This window comes from Pelodiscus sinensis, unplaced genomic scaffold (assembly GCF_049634645.1).
Source record: "Pelodiscus sinensis isolate JC-2024 unplaced genomic scaffold, ASM4963464v1 ctg79, whole genome shotgun sequence".
Classification (NCBI taxonomy): domain Eukaryota; kingdom Metazoa; phylum Chordata; order Testudines; family Trionychidae; genus Pelodiscus; species Pelodiscus sinensis.
In genome coordinates this window covers 105,114-128,494 of record NW_027465938.1, presented here as the reverse complement: position 1 = coordinate 128,494, position 23,381 = coordinate 105,114, and the positions used below count along the sequence as shown (strand labels likewise).

General features: G+C 43.4%; 1 protein-coding gene across 2 annotated transcripts in view; it reads left to right on the top strand.

Annotated features, from left to right (window-relative positions):
- The window catches only part of LOC112546742 (rho GTPase-activating protein 42-like), a 105,691-nt gene that overhangs the window by 66,453 nt on the left and 15,857 nt on the right, over positions 1-23,381 (top strand). Inside the window, exons 2-3 of one of the 2 annotated variants that reach the window (XM_075917089.1) lie at positions 5,422-5,517; positions 8,687-15,789. In XM_075917089.1, coding sequence (XP_075773204.1) covers positions 5,422-5,517; positions 8,687-8,703 — 113 coding nt within the window. In that variant the 3' untranslated portion in view covers positions 8,704-15,789. Of the gene's footprint in view, positions 1-5,421; positions 5,518-8,686; positions 15,790-23,381 lie in introns of those variants that run through there. The other variant, XM_075917088.1, reaches the window with a different exon arrangement.

The window sequence follows — 23,381 nt, the reverse complement described above, 5'->3', positions numbered from 1 at the left end:
CTGTCGTATGGGATGCAACCACTGATGCCACATGATGTCAGTGCCTCCTGCTAATTCCCAGAGCTGTGTGCTTGGGGATCTGGGTGCTATGGGGAAAAAGTGTGGGGAGATGGCTGTAAGAGGCAGTGTTTGACGGCCAATAACAGACAGGTCCTGCTGGGAGTCCTGGGCCCGATTGCGCAATCACTCCTGTTGAGACTGGCCTGCAGGCCTGAATTTGAGATGCCTGGTTTTAATCCCAATAGTAATTTGGTGGAAGAACCCAGCAATTCTGTCTTTGTCCTTTGCTCTTACATAAACTACCTGCATAGATCTTTCTAGCCGCTACAGAACAACTGACTCATAAGATTAAATAACTGTCAGAAGTTAATTTAACAGAAGCAGATTTTTTTTAAAAAAAAAAGCTAAAATAGATTTGTTTTACTGTATAAACTGCACAAGATACTGTCAGATGCACAAAGCAGAGATACTTGTAAGTTGTTAAAATAATACATTATTACTGATAGGTTACTTTCATACACCTAGGAACAAGACTATTCAGTAAGTTTGCAGTATATTCACAAGTAAATACTTAACTTTGTTCTTAATAGAAAACATCAATTATGCAGTGCATTATGGAGACAATACAGTTGCTTGGGTGAGCGACTGTTTTTAATAACTGTAATTCTACTTCTGATATGCTTTTTTTGAGCAACAAGTGCCAGAGAGCTATGAAAGAGAGAAAGAGTCAGTTACAGAAGAGAAAATAGAATTTGTAAAAAGATGAGACTTCATGTGTAGAAAAATTTCTTTTGTTCACTGAAGGAAAGTGCAAGCTGTGGTGTTTTACACTGCATATAAATAAGAATAGCTCTGAATCCAAAGCAAACATACATAGTGGCAATATAGCTACAGAGTGGAAAAAGTGCTTAATGAAAATGCTTTGCCAAACAGTTTTTAAATAATGGCCAAATAATCTGGATTTATTGGCTTGTGTTTTATTTCATAGCAATTGTATTTTTTGTTTTTGAAATAAACCGTAGGACTAGGGAAAACACATTTAATATATTTCAGTAGGATAGAACTGTTGTAAAGTCATTCACTTCCAAGTTTCTGGGTGTTTTGTTTTGTTGGGTTTTTTAAATATACCAAATGAAATCTTCCAGGAGAGGGAAAATATTTTATCCAAAAGGAGGATTGAACAATCCCAAAACTTTTTTTATTTACAAAGATAACTTGCATGAAAAACTTCTGTATCTACAACTGCACATTAGACAACCATATTTCATTCCTTGCTAACAGCAGAGAATGTATTCATGTCTGTCTTTTCTAAAAAAGGCCCTTTATTCTCTTTAGGGCTGATGCCCACTATAGTTGTGAGCAATAATGAAAAGTTGAGTGTAAGAGTGGCATCTGATGAATTTGACCAAGGATTAGGGCAAGGCCTGAGCAGGAATTCCAGCAACTGGGACAAAGTTAATATTTCCATCCATTGGCATCCTTGCTTGATCAGTGGCTTGTACATGTCTGGAATTTAAGTCCTGATTTCAGTGAATATATTGGAATCTTCTTTATCACTGAGGCACATTAAAATGAACTGATACATAAATAGAATTCAAAAGAAAATTTTAGTACTAATGCTTAGATCCTCCCTAGCCCTCTTTTATTCCTCTTTTATGTCCTCTCCTCTTACTGTCGTTTTAATACATCTACTTCAGTTCCAAATTGCCAAGACCCAAACCTTTTCTTTATTCAAGTCTGTCTTAAAGGAGGCACTTCTATTTATGTTGACCCAAAAGAGTTAGCTAAAAACAGTGATAACCCACAAAGTTATCCCTGTCTTTTGGGTTTCCCAATTTGATTAATTTTGTGTGCACTTGTCTTCTAACTTTAAATCTGTTCAGGGGAAGGCCTTTATGCTGCACAGCACTGACAATGATTGTCAATACAAGTTGAACCTCTCTAGTCTGGCACTCTCTGCTCTGGCACCATCTGTGGTGCAGCATGATTTGAGTTAGCTGGATGACCGCTTATCATGGAGCAACATGCAGGACAATGTAGCACTTTAAAGACTAACAAGATGGTTTATTAGATGATGAGCTTTCATGGGCCAGACCCACTTCCTCAGATCAAATAGTGGAAGAAAATAGTCACAACCATATATACCAAAGGATACAATTAAAAAAAATGAACACATATGAAAAGGACAAATCACATTTCAGAACAGGGGGGAGTTGTAGGGGGGGGGGGGGAAGGAAGGAAGGTAAGTGTCTGTGAATTGATGATATTAGAGGTGGGGAGAGTGGGATGTTTGTGAGTTAATGGTATTAGAGGTGATAATTGGGGAAGCTATCTTGGTAATGGGTAAGATAGCTTGAGTGTTTGTTCATTCCTTTTTGGAGAGTGTCGAATTTTAACATGAATGACAGTTCAGAGGATTCCCTTTCACGTGCAGATGTAAAAGGTCTTTGTAGCAGAATGCAGGTGGTTAAGTCATTGAGAGAGTGTCCTTTCTGGTTAAAATGGCAAGAAACTGTTTTTTCTTTGTGATCTTGTCTGATATCTGTTTTGTGGGCATTAATCCTTTGGCGAAGTGTCTGAGATGTTTGTCCAATGTACATAGCAGACGGACACTTTCGGCACATGATAGCATAGATTATATTTCTGGATGCGCAGGAATATGTGTTCTTGATCTTATAATTCACTTGGTTAGGTCCAATAATGGTATCAGCAGAATGAATATGTGGACAAAGCTGGCAACGGGTTTGTTGCAAGGGAAGGTACCAGGGTTGGTATTAGTGTGGTATGTACTGTGGTTGTTGGTAAGAATCATCTTGAGGTTAGGTGGTTGTCTATAGGAGACTATGGGTCTGTCTCCCAGAGCCTCTTGGAGTATGGTATCCTGTTCCAGTGTAGGCTGTAGTTTATTGATAATGTGTTGGACAGGTTTAAGTTGGGGGTTGTAGGTGATGACAAGTGGTGTTCTATTGTTGGTTTTCTTGGGTCTGTCTTGAAGTAGATGGTTTCTAGGTATTCGTCTGGCTCTTTCAATTTGCTTTTTTATTTCTCCAGGTGGGTAGTTGAGGTTTATAAATGCTTGGTAGAGATCCTGAAGCTTCTGGTCTCTGTCAGTGGGATTAGAGCAGATGCGGTTGTATCGAAGGGCTTGGCTATAGACGATGGATCGTGTGGTGTGTTCTGGATGGGAGCTGGAAGGATGTAGGTAACTGTATGAGTCGGTGGGTTTTCTGTAGAGAGTGGTGTCTAATTTTCCATTGTTGATTTGTACTGTGGTGTCCAGGAAGTGGATCTCTCGTGTAGAATGGTCCAGGCTGAGGTTGATGGTGGGATGTAGGTTGTTGAAATCTCTGTGGAATATCTCCAGTGTTTCTTGGCCATGCGTCCAGATCATAAAGTTGTCATCGATGTACCGTAGGTAGAGAAATTCTGAAATGTGATTTGTCCTTTTCATATGTGTTCATTTTTTTAAATTGTATCTTTTGGTATATATGGTTGTGACTATTTTCTTCCACTATTTGATCTGAGGAAGTGGGTCTGGCCCACGAAAGCTCATCATCTAATAAACCATCTTGTTAGTCTTTAAAGTGCTACATTGTCCTTCATTTTGCTTCAGGTACCCCAGACTAACACGGCTACATTTCTATCGCTTATCATGGGTGTGCCTAAGTTTCCTGCAGACCCATAAAGCTTGTTTACAGCCACCAGCAGTGGCGAAGCAAGGGTGTTATGTGCCCAGGGGCAAAGGGAAAATTTGCCCGCCTCAGTCATTTGCTCCCTCCAATCCCGGAGCAGCTTGGCTATTATTATATGGTCCTTGCTGCAGCCCTGGGAAGTCGGGGACAGCAAAGAGCTGGCCAGCTGAGCCTTCCACACCCTGTCCCCTCCCCGCAGCAGCAGCTCACCTTCCATCTGCACGCTGCTGTGCGGCTCTACAGAGGAGGTGAATGGGCAGAGAAAAGTTAACAATATAACTTTTGGCAGCTAAATTGGTGTCCCCCGTAGCATGGCACCCCGGAGGCAACTGTCCCCCTCTGTCTTCTCTCCCCCCCTCACTATGCCACTGGCCACCAGTCCTGGCTCTCAGTGTTCTGTGCTGTTATTTAGCTCTAATTTACCCCTAAATGACTAAGAGCCCAGTAAGCAGTGGAAGTGCTGGTAATGCTGCTAGACAATATTGCCCTCTTGTCAGTTGGCAAATTCTCTGATTTGGCACCAGTCTAGGGTTGCCAGATGGTTTCAGCAAAAATACTGGACACACTTGATATTACATCACAATCTACATTATATCTTATTTAGAAAATACTGGACATTTATATTTTCTCATTTATATTTTTTCAATTTGTTTCCCAAACAGAAAGCTCAAATACTGGATTGTTCGGTTCAAAACCGGACACCTGGCAACCCTCCACCAGTCAAGTCCCAAGGGGTTCAACCTATACAAGACGTTAGGACAAAACTTCTAATCAGATTTGTATACTCTAAGGACTACTTCCAGTGAATCATTAGCTTGGGTTTTGATAAAACTCTTTTCCTCCCTTTCCATACTGAGACATCTGTCCAGATATTGCAGATATCAGTTAGGTTATCTGTTTGTTTTTCTATCCTCTAATCTGATGCCACAAATATCTCATGAGGTCTGTGGAAGGTAGTCCTCGAGCAGTGTTTTGTCTAGATTGATAGAATGCTGATCGTTCTTCATACATGTGTTCTCACTTTTCTTCTTACGTTTACTGTTATGTATTTTTGTAAAAGAGTATTTTGGTCACACTGGTATTCCATGTTTATGAATGCTGTCTATTGGAACATTCTTACTGCTGAGATCAGATTTCGGCTGTGAAGTTTTATTTTGACTTTTTTAAAACTGAAGATCTGTGTATTGTTGCTTTAAATGCCACTCAACTAAAGTAATCCATTCATACTGAGCAAGTAACTGAAAATACATGGGTTTTCAATATCTTTTTTTAAAGTCTCTCTAGAACATTATGTGTATATTTAGTTATTTTTAAAACAGCTCTTAAGCCCCTGTGGAAAACTTTAACTGTGAGAGAAATATATTAAAATAAAAGATGTGGTATCCTATGGGCCCAATCCTTTGGGTACAATTCTTGTATGTAAGTAGCCCCATTACATGAACTGAAGCATCAGATCTTGCTTCAAGAAATTGAGAACTGAGGATTGTTCATCAGTATGAATACGATTTTCTTAGATTTGGCTGGGATTTAGGAATTTAGTTTGCTTCAGTGACTTTTTGAGACTTAGCAAGAATTTGATTTGACTCTCTTTGTGTGTGTCTTTGAGGTTATTTTTCTAGAAAGGAAATCTAGTAAGCAAAGTATAATTGTACCATATGAAACTTTGCATATACTGTGTTATAGTTACTGGAATATCTCTAAGACTTGTTTCCTTTTTTCTTTATTGCAGACCTATCCATGGCAGTGCAGAAATTTTCTCAGTCACTACAGGATTTCCAGTTTGAGTGTATTGGAGATGCTGAAACAGATGATGAAATTAATATTGGTAAGCATGTTCCAGCACACTAATATTCTCATTTTACAACATTTAAAAGATGTGATTATAAAATGAAGGTGTAAACAACCAATTCTGTCAGTTTATGCAGTTACGGTATGTCTGTACTACAGATTCTGCAGCAGCACAGGGGTTTTTCCGTTGCTGTAGTTCATCTATCTCTCTGGGCAGCAGTAACTAACCCTATACTGAGTCTGCACCAGGGGTTAGGTCAGTTTAAGCATGGTATTGCTCAGGGGTTTGAAGTTTTTGCATCCTTGAGTGACATAGCTACATCGATCTACGTTTTATATAGATACCAGGGCTTAATTGTGAATCGAGGAGGAAAAACCTTCGGAAGTTGTTGGAACACTTTATTTCTCTCTCTATATTAAAAAAACCTTTTCCTGCATGACCTTTTCCTGCCTCCCACAGCCTCTTCCCTTCCCCCTCAGCTGCCCCACCTCCTCCCTTCCTCCTTGCTGCTAACCCAGCAGGGGTCAGCATCCTATGACTCTGGAGTAGCAGCACTGAAGGTAAGATGCTACTGCTGCTGGGTTTGTTGGGCAGGGGATGAATGGGGGATCAGGACTGCATGGCAGGCTTGGGGGGGGGGGGCAGTGAAGCCTGTGAGAGGGGCAGCAAGGCCCGTGGGGGGGGGGGGGAGAGCCAGGGCTGGTGTGTGTGGGGGGAATGTGGTAGAGAGTTGGGGGAGAGGGGAGGGCTGGGGCCAGGGCGGCCTCAGAACTGGGCCCTCCCCGCTGTCTTGGGGGGGGGCAGGAGAGGTGGGCTCAGGTCTGGGCCCTCCCCAGCTGAGATGGGGGTTGGCGAGTGCAGCTAGCTGGGGGTGCTGCCCCCTCATATCTTCATATATCAAAATGTGATGTATGCATGCAAAATGTAGCTCAGCCCCTTTAGAATGCTATAAAGTCAAGTAAGATTTGTTTCAAATCCTGCTAATTCTTCTAAATGTAAACCAGTTTTCTGTGGGCCATTGAAAGGCATCCCTTATTCCCTAGGAACAGGCTTCCTGTCCATTTTCAGTTTTCTTGCTGCTATTGGTTTGGCACTAGACTTGTTCAAATAAAGGACAAATTTTTATTTTTATTTTTTTATGGGAAAACTATGCAGTGAGTGTTTTCCTTACACACAAAGACCGAAAAATAAAAATGCTGAACTGATTTTTCTCAAGCTAAAACAAAATAAATAAATAGCTTCAGGCAAACATAAGGATTGAAAAAATTCAGCCCCAAGGAAGTGATTAAAACAATTTTACGAGCTGCTTTCTAATAGGTGAAGCAAAATGCAGGACTATGTAGCACTTTAAAGACTAACAACATGGTTTATTAGATGATAAGCTTTCGTTGGCCAGACCCACTTCCTCAGATCAAATAGTGGAAGAAAATAGTCACAACCATATATACCAAAAGATACAATTTAAAAAAATGAACACACATGAAAAGGACAAATCACATTTCAGAACAGAAGGGGGATGCGGGGGGGGGGGGAGGGGGGAGAGGTGGGAGGAAGGACGGTAAGGGTCTGTGAGTTAATGATATTAGAGGTGGGGAAAGTTAGATGTATGTGAGCTAATGGTATTAGAGGTGATAATTAGGGAAGCTATCTTGGTAATGGGTACGGTAGTTGGGGTCTTTGTTCAATCCTCCCGGAGAGTGTCGAATTTTAACATGAATGACAGTTCAGAGGATTCCCTTTCAAGTGCAGATGTAAAAGGTCTTTGTAGCAGAATGCAGGTGGTTAAGTTGTTGAGACAGTGTCCTTTCTGGTTGAAATGGCAAGAAATAGTTTTTTCTTTGTGATCTTGTCTATCTGTTTTGTGGGCATTAATCCTTTGGCGAAGTGTTTGAGACGTTTGTCCAATGTACATAGCAGACGGACACTTTCGGCACATGATAGCATAAATTATATTTCTGGATGCGCAGGAATATGTGTTCTTGATCATATAACTCACTTGGTTAGGTCCAATAATGATATCAGCAGAATGAATATGTGGACAAAGCTGGCAACGGGGTTTGTTACAGGGAAGGTACCAGGGTTGGTATTAGTGTGGTATGTTGGTGTATAGAGCTTCTAAATCCTTGGAGGCAAAGATGGTGTTGTTGGGGAGGTTATCGATGTTTTGTAGTTTCTTTAGGAAGTCAGTAGTGTCTCGGAGATAGCTGGGGGTATTGGTTGCGAAGGGTTTAAGAAGAGAGTCTACATAGCTGGATAGACCAGTAGTGAGCGTGCCAATACCAGAGATGATGGGACGTCCGGGGTGTCCAGGTTTATGTATCTTGGGAAGCAGATAGAACAATCCTGATCAGGGGTCAGAAGGTATTTCTGTGTGGATTAGGTGCCGAGTAGCTGTGGGGAGGCTTTTAAGGAGACAGTGTAGTTTCTTTTGGTATTCTGAGGTGGGATCAGAGGAGAGAAGTTTGTAAACTGTGGTGTTCGAGAGTTGTCTGGTTGCCTCCTGGTTATAGTCGGCCTTATTCATAATGACCACAGCACCCCCTTTGTCAGCTGGTTTGATTATAATGTCCAGTTTTTGAGTCTCTGGATGGCATGGAGTTCAGCTCGGCTAAGATTGTGTGTCGCTTGTTGTCGTTTGCGAATAATGTCAGTCTGTGTGTTGTTGTGGAAGCTTTGTATATAGAAATCCAGATTGTAATTCCGACCGTCAGAGGGAGTCCATATAGAATTATTTTCCCTTTGGTGTTGATAGGGGGAATCTGGTAGGTCAGATTGATGTTCATTGGTGGTTTGGAAATATTCTCGGAGGTGGAGGCGGCGAAAAAAGCAACCCTTCACAACCAACACTCCCAGCTATCTCCGAGACACTACTGACTTCCTAAGGAAACTACAAAACATCTATAACCTCCCCAACAACACCATCCTTGCCACCATGGATGCAGAAGCTCTATACACCAATATCCCACATGAAGACGGATTACAAGCAATTAGAAACACTATCCCAGAGGACACCACTGCCAACCTGATAGCAGACCCATGTAACTTTGTTCTCACCCACAATTATTTCCAGTTTGAGAACAACTTATACCTCCAGATCAGCGGCACAGCCATGGGTACATGCATGGCCCCACAGTATGCTAACATCTTTATGGCTGAGCTAGAACAACGTTTCCTCAACTCCCGTCCCCTTTCACCCCTTCTCTAGTTATGCTACATCGATGACATCTTTATGATCTGGACGCATGGCCAAGAAACACTGGAGATATTCCACAGAGATTTCAACAACCTCCACCCCACCTTCAACCTCAGCCTGGACCATTCTACATGAGAGGTCCACTTCCTGGATACCACAGTACAAATCAACAATGGAAACTTGTTCTGTAGACAGCACTCTCTACAGAAAACCCACTGACTCACACAGTTACCTGCATGCTTCCAGCTCCCATCCAGAACACACCATACGATCCATCGTCTATAGCCAAGCCCTTTGATACAACCGCATCTGCTCTAATCTCACTGACAGAGACCAGAAGCTTCAGGATCTCTACCAAGCATTTATAAATCTCTAATATCTACAACTCACAGACCCTTAACTTTCTCCCCCCCCTCCCCCCCCGGATCCCCCTTCTGTTCTGAAATGTGATTTGTCCTTTTCATATGTGTTCATTTTTTTAAATTGTATCCTTTGGTATATATGGTTGTGACTATTTTCTTCCACTATTTGATCTGAGGAAGTGGGTCTGGCCGACGAAAGCTCATCATCTAATAAACCATCTTGTTAGTCTTTAAAGTGCTACATAGTCCTGCATTTTGCTTCAGCTACACCAGACTAACACGGCTACATTTCTATTACTTTCTAATAGGGTTTAGGATGGGCACACTTTAAAGTTTAAATAACCATCAGTCATTTTGTACATGTGGAGTGTAGGCAGTCTCCCCTCAAAATCAGAAACCATGGCTTAGTTTTTTCTTCCTCAGTGCAATTCCTTCTTCACAACAAAATAAACTACACGAGTACTAAAATGTGCTTCATGCAAGTGGTAGCCCTGCTTAGGAATGAAAGCTCATATTCTAATGAAGTTGTCTAAAAAGAACCCTGTTGAAATAATGGTGATTCAGGTAGCTGCACAATAGCATAAATAATAATTTGCTCACTTGGGTGCAGGTTTTGTTAATAAAAATTGACCTGCTTTGTGTGTCAGTAAAAGTACATATAGAGAAGAACCCCCTGGCCTCTGCTTGGACTTTCAAAATGCCTTTGACAGAGTCCCTCGCAATAGGCTATTAAGTACTCATAGTGCTGACAAAAAGCTGTCATACACTGGAAATTGGCTAAGAGACAGAAAACAAAAAATGGGGACAGTGATCAATTTATAGCATGGGAAAAGGTCAGGAGTAGGTGCCCTGATGTTCTGTTCTAAGACATAGTTATGATTTGGTGATGGACTGCAAAATTGGGTAGAAAACTTGCAGATGACATGAAATAATAAGGAAATACTTCTTTTTGCATAGCACCTAATTAATTAGAGGAGCTCGTTGCTGCACGATATTTGTTGAGGATAGAGGCTTAATAGAATTTGGAAAAGTATTAGACATTTATACAGCCAGTTATATTATAACATTCAGTGTAAAGTATATATAAAACAAAATCCTGATTCAGACATAAGACATCCACTAGGGCTTAGAGAGAAACTTTCCTTATGGGAAGTTATTTATAATGGTCCTTGAAGTTTCTTTCATATTCTTCTCAGGATCTACTACCAGCAACTCTGAGAGGAAGAAAATTAATCTTAGATTTACATCTGGTCTGGCAATCTGTACTTTCCTCTATCGTTCAGTAAGAAAGTGTACTGTTTGTTTGTCAGAATGAGTGTAACTTCACATGGACTTACTTTCCTGCACAGATCATGCCCAGCTGCTCGTTGATTTCAGTAAGCTCTGATAATTTCTTTAGTAAAAGTTTTATTCTGCTCCCATTCAAGTCAATGAAAAAATACCAGTTCACATCAATTGTGTATAGTCACAGCCCAGATATACCATTTTTCCATGTCTTTAGGTACCCCTTATTTTCAGAATCTCAGATTGGATCAACTCTTCATAGTGATCTAGTAGGCTTCAGAAAGGACCCTGAGTGAATGTGTGAAATATTGCAGTGCCTGATCTTAGAGGTGGTGTTGAGAACAGTGACAGCCCCAGGTTTTGCAATCAGGGTACTAGCCACTTGCAGCATCACCCTCTGCCCAATGTGGTACAGAGGTGGGGACTAGAGAGTGAGTCTGCTCCACATTCACCTACTAGCAACAGCTCCTGTCCTGTGGAACCGGGCCTGCCTTCCAACTCTGAGCATGAGGTTGCAGTGCTGTTCTGGTTTGGCCTGGCTGTGGATTGTCATGACTGGTGGGCAGGTAGGCCACATTTAAGTGAGAGGCATTGAGACATAGCGTACAGAGTCACAGCACCAGATGACCCTATGTGCTGTGTTGCAGCAGCCGGAGCAGGGAGCCACTATTGCCAACTCCCATGAGTTAGAGCCCTACCATAATCATGGCCATGAAAAATGGGTCACGGACTATGAAATCTGGTCTTTTGTGTGTTCTTACCCTATATTATGCAGAATTCACAGGAGAGACCAGAAGGGGACTCCTGACCCAAAATGGAGTTGCAGGAAGGGGTCACAAAGTTATTGTAAGGGGTTACAGCTTTGCCACCTTTACTTTCAGGCTATCTCCAGAGCTGGGCAGCCAGAGAGCACCAGCTGTTGCCCATGTACCTAGCTGTGAAGGTAGCACCTCTCCAGCAGGAGTGCAGAAGCAAGGGTGACCATGCCCTTCCCTGCCCTGTTACGCCATCCTTATTTCTTCACTGGTGCTGTTGGCTCCTCTGCCTTCAGTACTGGGCTGGCATCCAGCAACTACTACTCTTCAACTGTGCAGATCTGAAGGCAGTACTGCTGCTAGCAGCAGTGTAGAAGTAAGGGCAGCAGTATTGCAATACTCTTTACAATAATCTTGTGGACCTTCCCACAGCTTCTTTTTTGGGCCAGGACCCCTACAATTACAACATGGTGAAATTTCAGGCTTAAATAATTGAAATCATAACATTTTTACACTTTTTAAATTTCAGTGACTGTGAAATTGATCATACTGGACTATGAATTTGGTATGGTCCTACCCATGAGAAAAGGTGTCACATGCACACTTAAAAGTTCCCATGGGAGGTGTCATCCCTCCCCCCAGCACACTCGCATCCTTTTATTAGCTCCTCCACTGCTTCGCTGTTGTTATTAAGCCGAACATTTGGATTCTGTACATCTTCTGGTGGCAGATGGCTATCCAAATATTAAAATATTTTGAATCCTGAGAGGGCTGAAAGTTAGGAATGCAATTCAGACCACTTCCAGCTAGTGTCTTTATTTAATGGCTTGCTATTTATCACTAAGATAGATGTGGCACCTCTGGTTTTGAAATCTTTCTTAACTGGTCTAATCTGCAAAATTTACTGGATGGCTGAAGCCTGAGAATGAGCTACATAAAAAGGGGGTTTTGAGGTTAACACTTGCATAAGTAGCTAATTTCTTTTTACGTGGTGGATAAATGACCATCCCTTACAGATTTTCAGTATCCCAATGGAATGCGCTTACAGAAATTACAGGATAGAACAACATAAAGTTGAATTAGAGCCATACTTATGACTAAATATATGAGAATGACAGGGCTCGACAAATAATACAATCTACTCGCCCGTGGCGAGTAGATTGTAACCTGGAAGAGCCGGGTTTGGGCGATCTACGCATGCGCAGAACGATCTGCACGTGCGCAGATCGCTGGACAGTGCGGCTGGCGAGCCCTGAGAATGAGACATAGGCAAATGAATCTTTGAAATAAATGTTCAAGTTTGAATTTTATGTGCCTTTATACATTTTGATATATTCACAAAGAAGAAAACGGTGTCCCTGATAACCAACAAGCATTTTTCTCTTTTTCTTTTCACTCTTGCCATGATTTATGGTTATTCTCATTGATAATTGTGGCCTAGAGGGCGGGTATAAGAGACTGGGGAAGACAAAGCCTTCCTAAACTGCCTGGCTGGCCCCAACCACACTCCACCCTCAAGCCTCCCATTCAGCCCAGCTCGCTAGGGCTGCCTGGGCTTTAGCACTGCACTCCCATCCCACTCTCCCCACGCTCCTGTCCTGCTCCAGAGCTGGGGAGGCTGAGACAGGGGAGGACTGCCTGCCTGCCTGCTCGCTCAACTGCCCCATGCTCCAGGAGGGCTGGGGCCATGCGCCTCTTGCCCCCTCCCCATGCTAGGGGAAGGGGAAGGAAGGCTGGGACCGCAGGCTACCCATGCTCTGGAGAGGCGGGGCTATAGTCCATTCAGGCTCTGGGGAAGCTGGGTACGGTTGCAAAGTGCCCATACTTGGGGGAGAGGAGTGGGCCAGGTGCTGCCCGTGCTCGGGGGGACTGCCCTACAGTGCGTGCGCTTAGTTCCCACGGGAGTCATGAGTGGCAAGGGCAGGGTGTAAGCTAGAGGTTCACTCACTGTCTGTCATTTTTTTGGTCTTTTGTCTGTTTGTCTTACTTTGTCTGTCCTCTTCCTCCTGCCCCCCCTCCCCCCACTCACACTATCTTTGAGTTATATTCCTAGAGTTGATAAGTTTAGCTCATGGGTTTGTATGATATGTAGTCTGTGTATTTAAAGTTTACAGTACCCCTAAAAGTTATATAACCTCAAAGTCAGTAAGTATTTAACTTAACTTAAACCAAACTCCAAATCAATAAATTTGAATTACTTTAGCCTCAAGTGATAAAAAGAAGGTCTTGACTGGTTGTAGTCTGGATCCTAAATGTGTTGAGGAAAGGACATTTTCTTTGGATGTCAAACAGGCATTTAAAACTGGTTAGGAAGAACCAGAGAGTTCAAGACGTTTGACAGCTGATTTATTTTGCTTTGCGCTTCAAAGATGGGATTTTTACCTTTCAAGGCAGCCATTTCCTAGTGGATTGTCATGTGCATCAAAGGAGCTTACAGGAGCAAAAGGTAAACTGGCAAGAATTGAATCTCAGTCTAATAGAGCTTCGGGTGATATTGTGCACTTTTATAGAATAAGCCTCAGTTTCTGATCTCCCTAAAGCAGTGACCTAGAATTTGGTCCATATCTTTACATGCCACTACAAGCTTAATGTTTGCTGATCATCAAAGACAGCTTTGTATAGATGAATCCTCCTGTCTTTGCCTCCTCCCTCCCCTGTCTCTTTGGTAAGAATTGCTGCTTTATTGTGTCTACAGTTGCCAAGCTGTTATGACTTGAGATTTCAATTTTGTTTGTTTATTGCTATTGGGAGGGTTAACTCTAAAGTCTTTGAACACTTATCAGAATATCAATTGTCCGATAATTATATCGGTAGTGACTCCATTGTTAAGGAAATGAAAAAATGTCTGTTGTAAGACCATTCTTGGAAACCTTCTAAACAAAGCTTTTTACTGTCAAAATGTCATTGTGTATGTTGTAGAAAAGAAGACAGCATGGGTAAGATTTGAGTTGAACAAGCCATTTTAAATAAAAACGTAATTGGAAGAACTACCAATTTTTCGGTCTTCAAATACGCGTTCGGTCATCAAATGTCAAAAGTATCCGTTTCATTATATATGTACTTTTCTTAGAGGAGATCTTGTAAGTAGAATTGCTTTTTGCAAAACACAAGAAAATTCCTATGAAGGAATGCATTGTGCACCCCACACTAAATCTGATAGGGTTAACAAGGTCCTGAGTGACTGGGGGCAAGAACCGCTGGTCCTGTGTGAGCTGGCGGTCTGGATTGGAGGGCAGTGCACTGGCCAGGCCAGCCCCCAGAAGGGGAGCCCTGGGAGAGCCCCAATGCCTGACCTCCTCCGTCCAGCAAATTCCCTTGTTCGGGATCTCTCAGGTTCTGAGGGTGCCGGATCAGGGAGGTCCAGTCTGAAACTTACAGTAGAATAGCAGGTCATTATTGTCTTCATATAGGCTTCAGTACTATCTTGACTTTGATTATACTATCGTATGGAGAGTACTTGTTTTTTGACTAAGAAATGTGTGGATGGCTAGATAAGGCTTTTGATTATTCTATCTCTTACAAATGGTAAAGTTGTTGACCATTTGAAATGAAAGCATCCCACAATCTATCCTTGATAGGATATATTGGCTATGGTGCAGGTTTGATACCAAGGATGCTTCTTTTGGAGAGCTGGAGCTATATACTGTCAAGCAGAACTGTACTTCAGTGATACTAAGAGGAGAGGGGATGGCTATAGATAGTATATAGAGCCATATAAATAGCTCCCGGCCAATGGGAGCTGCTATTTTTGGGCTGGAAACAGGGCAAAGCATGTGAAGTCTGTCCCTGCCCCCACCTGGCACAGACACATGTGGAGGGAGCAATCAGCTGCTTTGAGTGGCCTGGGGCTGAGGCTGGCAGGGAGGCTGCCTGAGGCTCTTGCTGGGCTGTGGCCGGAGCCGCTTAGGTAAACACCTCCCAGCCAGAGCTTGCCTCTGGCACCTCACCCTCTCCTACATCTCAACTCACTGCCCCAGGTCATCACCCAAACCCTCTGCATCCCCCTCTGCCAAATTACAGCTTTCTCCCTGACCTTACTTCCACTCCTATGCGTCTGCCCCAAGTCAGAATCCTCTTCAGCACCCATGCCCGCTTCCAGATCCTGTTGTGATGCCCCATGTCATTACCACTTCCTCACCTAAACTCACTCTGACCCCACACCCTTTCCTGTACGCTAATCCCCTACCTCAAGCTCCTTTCTGCACTGAACCTCTGTCCCAGACCCTACACTCACTCCATAGAAAAGTGCTTTCCTTGACCACTTACCATAATCTTGGAGTGGCCTCCCATAAAAAATTATTGCCCAGTCCTGTTTTAGCTCATAAGCTAGAAATAGGATAACATTCCCTTGTACTATGTTTGAGCCAAACAATTTTTCTCATTAGCTGCTCATTTTACTTTGGTTAATGGATTATTAAGAGTACTTACTGTACATCTTACTGTATTTCTTACATGTTAAAGACACTGTAGGTTTAGCTACAAATATCTGACTGTAGTGCTGTAATCAATTGACTTTTTCACTAAAATTATATGTCTATTTATGGCTTTCTACCAGGCTTCCATTTTCATTTCTGCCTATTATTGTGGAGAGTATTAAACACAATTTAATGCTTTTCACAGCCACTTTTACGTTACCAGGTGCCAGTTCAGGATCACTTAGGCATGTTATCTGCAGGTTGTAAAATGTGTTCTTCTCTCTCTCAAATAAATAGAATAATTTGTTCTTCAAATGAAAGATAATCTGATTTTTAAAGTGCTAAATAGCAAAGAATTCCTACAGTAGAAATTTGAAGTATTTTTATTTAAAGCTGAAATCCAATAGTATTTGTGTGATAAAGCTCCCCAATTCTATTCTTTTTATTTGGAAAATAAATTATTTTAAAAACATTGATCATTGCTATCTTGTTCTGAAATGCAGTGACAGCACCTGCAGCATTACAAGAGCCATAATATTACGAATTAATATTACAGTATGGATATTGATCACAGTGACATGCAAATTACAATATAAGTTTGTACAGTTTGAAAAGCTAAGTCTTACAAAAAATTACATTTGCATGCAGGAGCAAATAGTACAGTGGATGATCCTGGTGTGTTAATGTAACCTAGAAAGGCATTAGATTGGTGGCTTAGTATAAGTCATTCTTCCCTTAATAGCTGCTGTAATATACCAGGTTGGTCTGGAGCACCACTATGAGGGTATTATCAAGTCAAAATGCTTAAAACCAGGGCTACTTAAGAGCCCAAGGCTGGGGTCCTCCCTATAAGTCACACAGAGCACTCCAGCTGCCACTCCGGCCAGCAAGAAGTCTCACGAGCAAATCCCCTTCGACACTTCAGCGTTCCCTGTACCACAGTCAGCACCAGACCTGTAATGAACAGGAGGAGTGCTGACCAGCACTTGGTGGCTAAGGGATTAAAGTCAGGTAGCTATCAAAGATGTTGGCCAGGGGTCCGGGAGAACCATTCAAGATAGAGGGATGAAATTTGAATTGTATAAGATTCCTTGCCTGCTTTCTTTGTGGGGGGCGGGGAGGAAAGTCGCATTCTGACACTCCTAGTGCAGAAGATGGGCACCTACAAAGCTAAAAAAACAAAACAAAACCCACAAGCCTCTACAGACACTGGTTACAACCCCCCCCCCCATCATAATACACCGATTTTGGGGATTCCTGCCACCATCAAGTGATTTTTATCCCTAAAAACCATGGGTGAACACTTGAACTCCCGCCACAGGGGTTCCCCAAGCTCTTTTGCCCTAAAAGAGCTTGGAAAAAGAAAAGAAAAACAAGTTGCAGTCTGTAGTAGCTGTCCTCTGTCTGAAGCAGACAGATAGACTTCCTGTATCTTCCAGGACACAATAATCAAATTATCCCCTTTAAAAAAGTGATTTTTATTACTAAACAAAATATAAATTTGATAAAGCATAAATTTGATAAAGCTAGATGTTACAGAGTAACTAAGGAAAACAAATTAAAACACAGAAAAAAAATCTCTGGGCACAATGCTTGATGATAAACGAGGAGGGGAGGCATAGATTCATACAGAACAGTTCAAACCAAACCACAAAATAAAGAAAAAAAAATACCCTGAACGCAACTAGAGTCACTTTTCCCCTTTACTTACTTTCAATCTTCCCTTTATTCAGTCCACTTTCATGCACCAGATTCCTTGGAGGTATGGTAATTCTTCATGGGTTTAAGTCATTCTCTGTCCCTCAACTCCTGGTTTAATTTTTTCCCCCACAAAGAAAGCAGGCAAGGAATTCTATACAATTCAGATTTCATCCCTCTATCTCAATTGGTTCTCCTGGCCCCCTGGCCAACACCTTTGCTAGCTACTTGAGTTGAACCCTTTGGTCACAGGGTGCTGGTCAACACTTCTCCTGTTATTACAACACCTTATTATACAGATGAGAAGTTATAAAACCAGTCTCGTCAACTCGGAACAGGTTCTCCTAGTCCCAAAGGACCAGACGCAGTCCCAGGTCAATTTATACCTTGGATCTTACCAAAAAGAGAATGCTCTAAAATCTAAAAAGTTTATTAGTAAAAAAGAAAAAAAAGGTTGTGAGTGAAATTGTTAAAGAGAATGCATTACATACATCAATCACCAAGTTTTTGATGTAGGTTCTTAGCAGTGATGTAACAAACTGCCAGCTTAAAAGTCTCTGAAGTACATTCTATGTCAGGATGGGTCAACAAATCCTTCTGGGCCTTCTGTCCTTACCAGTGTTGCTTCTGGAGCAGAGGGCAGAAGTGAAGGCAAGATGGAGGCACCCACATGGTACTTTTATAATCTTACCTTTGCGGAGGGAAAACCCATTCATCTTCTGGGTGCTAGTGCCTCCCAAAATAGGCTGATCACATGACCCACAAGCAGTTTCTGTCCTTTTTAGGCAAGGAGCCATGTAGTACCCAGGTGTATCCTTCGCAGGCAAGGGGCCATTGTGTGTTCCACCCGTGTCAACTGGCAACCCTTAAGAGTCATTGTCCGTGAGTACTGAGGAACCACCCAGTCAGTATAAAACATTTAAAATATAAATACGAAGTGTACATTCATAACTTTACACACACAGATTGTATAAGTATATGAGTAGCCTAGACAAAGTCAGCATAGCATAATCTTTCATCGGCTCTTCACATGGCCCGCTTTGCACTGAATATGGGGCAAACTCTCACTAGTGGGTGCAATAGTGATCTGCCTAACCACATCAAAATCCAATAATGTGACACCTGCATTTTTTCATCTTCCAAATTTCGATAAACACAGGACAGTAAAGAACCAAGAATCTTGGATATTGAAGATGCATCATCTTACACACATTGTAATAGCCATTTACCTTTGAACTAAAGATACTGCTCTAAGGACCTAAAGTGAAAATGAACGACATTGAGATCGGTTGTACCTTAGGCATGCCTCATGATTCTGCTAATGTCAAAATGACTGTGTGCACAGAGTGTTGCATACTAAGGGTCTGTCTACGCTGCAGCCTGGCTGTATAATTCCCATCTTTGGTAGACTCACAAGCACTAGCTCTACTGAGCTAGCAAGTTGAAATCATTGTGGCAGGGGCTACGGCACTTTGGGCAATGGATGGGGCTGGCTGCCCAAGTTCTAACCTGTCTGAGATTCTAGGTTTGGACTTGGGTGATTAGTCTGAGCTGCTGCTCTTGCCATGTGGCTACACAGCTACCGTATTTTCCGCGTATAAGGCGACTGGGCATATAAGATGACCCCCTAATTTTCCAGTTAAAACATAGGTTTTGGCCTATACTTGCCGTATAAGACTACCCCCCCTTCCGAGGCAACACCATTTAATAACATCAGATTTGATTTAAATAATTTTAATTAAAATGGTTTTGACTTACCGGTACTTAAAATCCTTCAAAATCCTCATCATGTTCATCCTCTGACATCATAAGTTCATCAATGACATCTTGTGGTACATTTGTAAGACAGTCATCATATGGATCTAATTCCGAATCAGATGGTGTGGCTTCAGCTTCGGCTTCCCCTTCATCTTGCCACAAGAAGTCGTCCTCCATACCATCCAAAGAATTTGATATGCCACACTTCTTGAAAGACTTGATTACTGTTTCTGCATCAATATCATTCCAGGCTTTTATGACAAAGTTACACAAAACATCCAATTGTGGTGCACGCATGTTTCCTCCTTTTGTGAATGACTTTTCGCCGCTAACCATCCACTCATTCCACTGTTCTCGAATGCGATCTTTAAATGACTTGTTTAGGCACACATCCAGTGGCTGTACCAATGATGACAATCCTGCAGGAATAAGTGCCGCATCTGTGTTTATTCTTGCCAGCCTTTTCTTTGTGCTGGTAGTTAAATGAGCCCTGAACATATCCCACACCAGTAGGCTACGTTCTTGACGAAGTCCACCTGGTCGCCTACTCCATACATTATCAAGCCATAGCTTTACCCCTTCTTCATCCATCCAGCCTTTTTCATTCACATATACAAAAACTCCAACAGGGAACTTGATTTTTGGCATTGTTTTTCTTTTAAAAATAATCATTGGTCTTAGTTTGGCGCCATCAGCTGTACATGCTAGTACCACTGTAAAACTGGACTTCTCATGTCCTGTTGTTTTAACACTGTTTTTGCACCTTTTGGATTAACAGTTTTATTTCCAACCATATCGAAATTCATAGGAGTTTCATCCATATTTCCGATCTGACTTAACACATAGCCATGTTTCTTGCGCTGTTGTAATACATATCGATGGAAAAGACTTACTTTGCCATCGAGATCTGCAGGTAATTTTTGTGCAGTTTTGGTCTTTTGCCTCAGTACCAGATTATGCCTTTCCAAGAACCTAGTACACCAGGATACAGTGGCCTTAAATCCTTTGCTGTGATCTGGGTTAGATTTGGCCCACTGAAGTGCAAACATACGTATTTTGTTTCATGTCACTACATAACCATTTTGACGATGCTCATGCACCATGTCTGCTACGTGCTTTTCAAGTTCTGACCAATGTGGGGTGCCTCTTCTTAATGCACACTTACTACTTGGCATACTCTTTAAAGCATCTTCATTTGTTTTCCAGTCTCGGACCATCTTTTCTGTTACTCCATATTGACTTGCAGCAGCACAGTTATTATGTTCCTTGGCAAAGTTTACAACTTTCAGCTTGAAACTGGCTTCAGATTTCCTTCTTCTTGCTGGAGCCACGATGGGGTCTTTTCTACCAGCCATTTGTTGTACACCCACTTACAGAACGTCCCTAATCTTTTAGGCCGCTGGATGTGCGGTAATACAGTACTGTAGCTTCGGCTACTTACAGAATGTCCCTGTGCTGAGAGTGTATATACCGCGCTGAGCCAATCCCGGCAAGCGGTGTATTCTATTAATGCATACAAAGCCTGCTCGGATTGGCTGAGTCAGTGGTGGGCTATTACAACCTTTGCCAGTCCGAGCAGGTTTTGTATGCATTAATTGAATACACCGCTTGCCGGGATTGGCTCAGCGCGGTACATACAGTATCAGCACAGTGACGTTCTGTATGTAGCCGAAGTTACAGTATGTTTATACCCGGCATATAAGACGATCCCCGATTTTTGGGGGATATTTTTTAGTATAAAAAGTCATTTTATACGCCGGAAAATACGGTATATTTATATGTTGGCTTGAGCGGTGCTAGTGCATGTGAGAGCTCTGGTTCTACCCCCAAATCATGCCATCTTGCAATGATGCATGTAGCTCCAGCCCTCTGGCCAATTTGATACCTCTGGCTGCATGTCCCACTTGCCTGCTTCCTGGGTAGAATAATCAGAGTTGCTGCAGGCAGAGCTTCCCCCTTTCTCCATAGTAATCCAAATCGGTTCTCATAGGTAGGGAGAGGGCTAGCAGATGGAGATAAAAAGCCAGCTAGTTGAGGGAGGCTGCACCCCGCCTCTTCCCTTCTGTGAGTATTAGGAACCAGCTGGTTCCTCTGCTCCTCCCTTTACGGTACTCAAACTGAGAAGGTTAGGGGGGGCTGAAGAGCCTTTTGTTCTACCTTTGCTCCTAAGTCACCTAAGTGCTTTTGAAAATTCCACTCCCAATCTGTCCTAAAGAGTTCATGGGATGATCGTATTTCCACTGAAATCAGAGTGAAAATCCCCATGGATGTCAAAAGTGAGTCGTCTCCAGGCCCCACGGGGAGCGTGGCTCCAGTGAGCCAACCTTCCCCATCCTCGTTCCTGGGTTCCTCGCAAGATCCACCCCACATGTACGCCCCTGTAGGAGAGGTCCAGAAGGGGTCATTGTCCTCTTCTCTGGACGAGGCCTTAGGCAATTCCGCACCACCCATGCCCTCAATGGACAGTAGGGATCTCCAGAACCTTCTCCGCCGCCTGGCCCAAAGTCTCGGGGCCCAGGTGGAGAAGGTGTCCGAAGACTTGGACCCTACGGTAGACATCCTACACTCCGATGCCCCCTCCAGAGTGACTCTTCAGGTTAATAAAACTGTAGCCAAAATTTCTGAGGCCTTGTGGCAAACCCCTGCATCTATTCTCCCAACTGATAAGTGAGCTAAAAGGAAGTACTTTGTTCTCCAAGAGAGCAACAAGCACCTGTTTTCTCACTCTCCCCTGGGCTCCCTGGTGGTACAAGCCATCAACCAAAGGGAAAGACAAGGCTAGTCTGCTGCCACCCTTAAGAACAGAGAGACCAAAAAGACTGACCTGCTAATACCTCATTGTCAATCAGCAGGTCTTCTTGTCGCGCTACACCTAGAACATCTGGGAATCCATGGACAAGTTCATGGACCTGCTCCCCAGGGACTCCCACTCAGAGTTTAAGTCTCTCCACGAGGAGGGGAGAGCGATCTCCAGAGCAGCACTCCAGGTGGCTCTTGACATGGTGGATGCCGCTGCCCGGGTGATGGCCACAAGTGTGGTCCTATGCCGTAGTTCCTGGCTCCAGGATTCTGGGGTTCCTCCAGCGCTCCAAAACACTGTCCAAGACCTCCCGTTTGAGAGCCCTTCTCTCTGCTCTGAGCAGACCAATCAGAGGCTCCGTGGGCTCAAGGATACCCAGGCTACCCTAAAATCCTTGGGCATGCACACTCTAGCTACCCAGAGGCTCACTTCCATAAATAGGAATGTTCCTAGAGAGCCCCCTCAGGCCCCATGTCCTGACTTCTCCCGTCGTAGTGGCAATAGCAGGAACAACAGATGCCAACCGTGCCCGTGCCCGTCCCCCAACAAACCCTGGAGCCCCCATCAGGGGGTTTTGATGGGACCCCAAGGGCATTTTACCAGTCTCCCCACTAACTTTCTGGGACCATTTATCCCACTTTCTCCAAGCCCTGGTGGTCTGTTATGTCGGACCGATGGGTGCTAGAGATAGTGGAAAGGCGTTACATAATCCCTTTCCACTCGCCTCCTCCTTCCCAACCTCCTACCCCGTTCCTTTTCAGGGACCCCTCTCATGAGTCTCTGCTTCAAGAAGAGGTCCAACATCTTCTTATGAGAGGGGCAGTAGAGCGCGTTCCCCCCAAGTTTCGGAGCAGGGGGTTCTATTCCTGCTACTTTCTGGTCCCAAAGGCTAAAGGGTGCCTCCGTCCCATCCTAGACCTCAGAACCCTCAATTCCTTCATCACCAAAGCAAAATTCAAAATGGTGACACCGGTGTCCATAATTCCCTCGTTAGCCCCCGGAGACTGGTACTCTGCCGTCAACTTAAAAGACGCTTATTTTCACATCTCAATCGCCTCTCACCATTGGAGTTTCCTTGGTTTTACTTGGGCCCAGACCACTATCAATTCACAGGCCTCCCCTTTGGAATCTCGACAGCCCCTTGAGTCTTCACCAAATGCATGGCGGTGGTGGCCGCCACCCTCAGGAAAAGGGGCATTCAGGTGTTCCCCTACCTCGACGACTGGCTCCTGAGGGGGGGCCTCCAAGTCGTAGGTGAGAGCTCACATTGCCATAGCCCGCGGGCTCTTCGAAGACTTAGGTCTTCTTCTAAATCTGGACAGATCAACCCTAACTCCCACCCCGATAATAGAGTTTGGGGGTGCCACTCTGGATTCTTCATCAGCGAGAGCCTCTCTACCCAGCTCCTAGTTCCTCACAAAAGAAATGGAGGTCAGGGAGCTCCAGAACTTTCCAGTGACTACCGCCCAGACCTGCATGCATCTCCTGGGCCTCATGGCCACTTGCACTTATGTAGTGCAGCACACCAGACTGCATATGCGCCCTTTACAGATGTGGCTATCGCGAGTCCACAACCCGGTCATCCACTAATGGGACAGGGTGGTGATGGTTCCTGCTCCCGTTCTCCTTGCATTG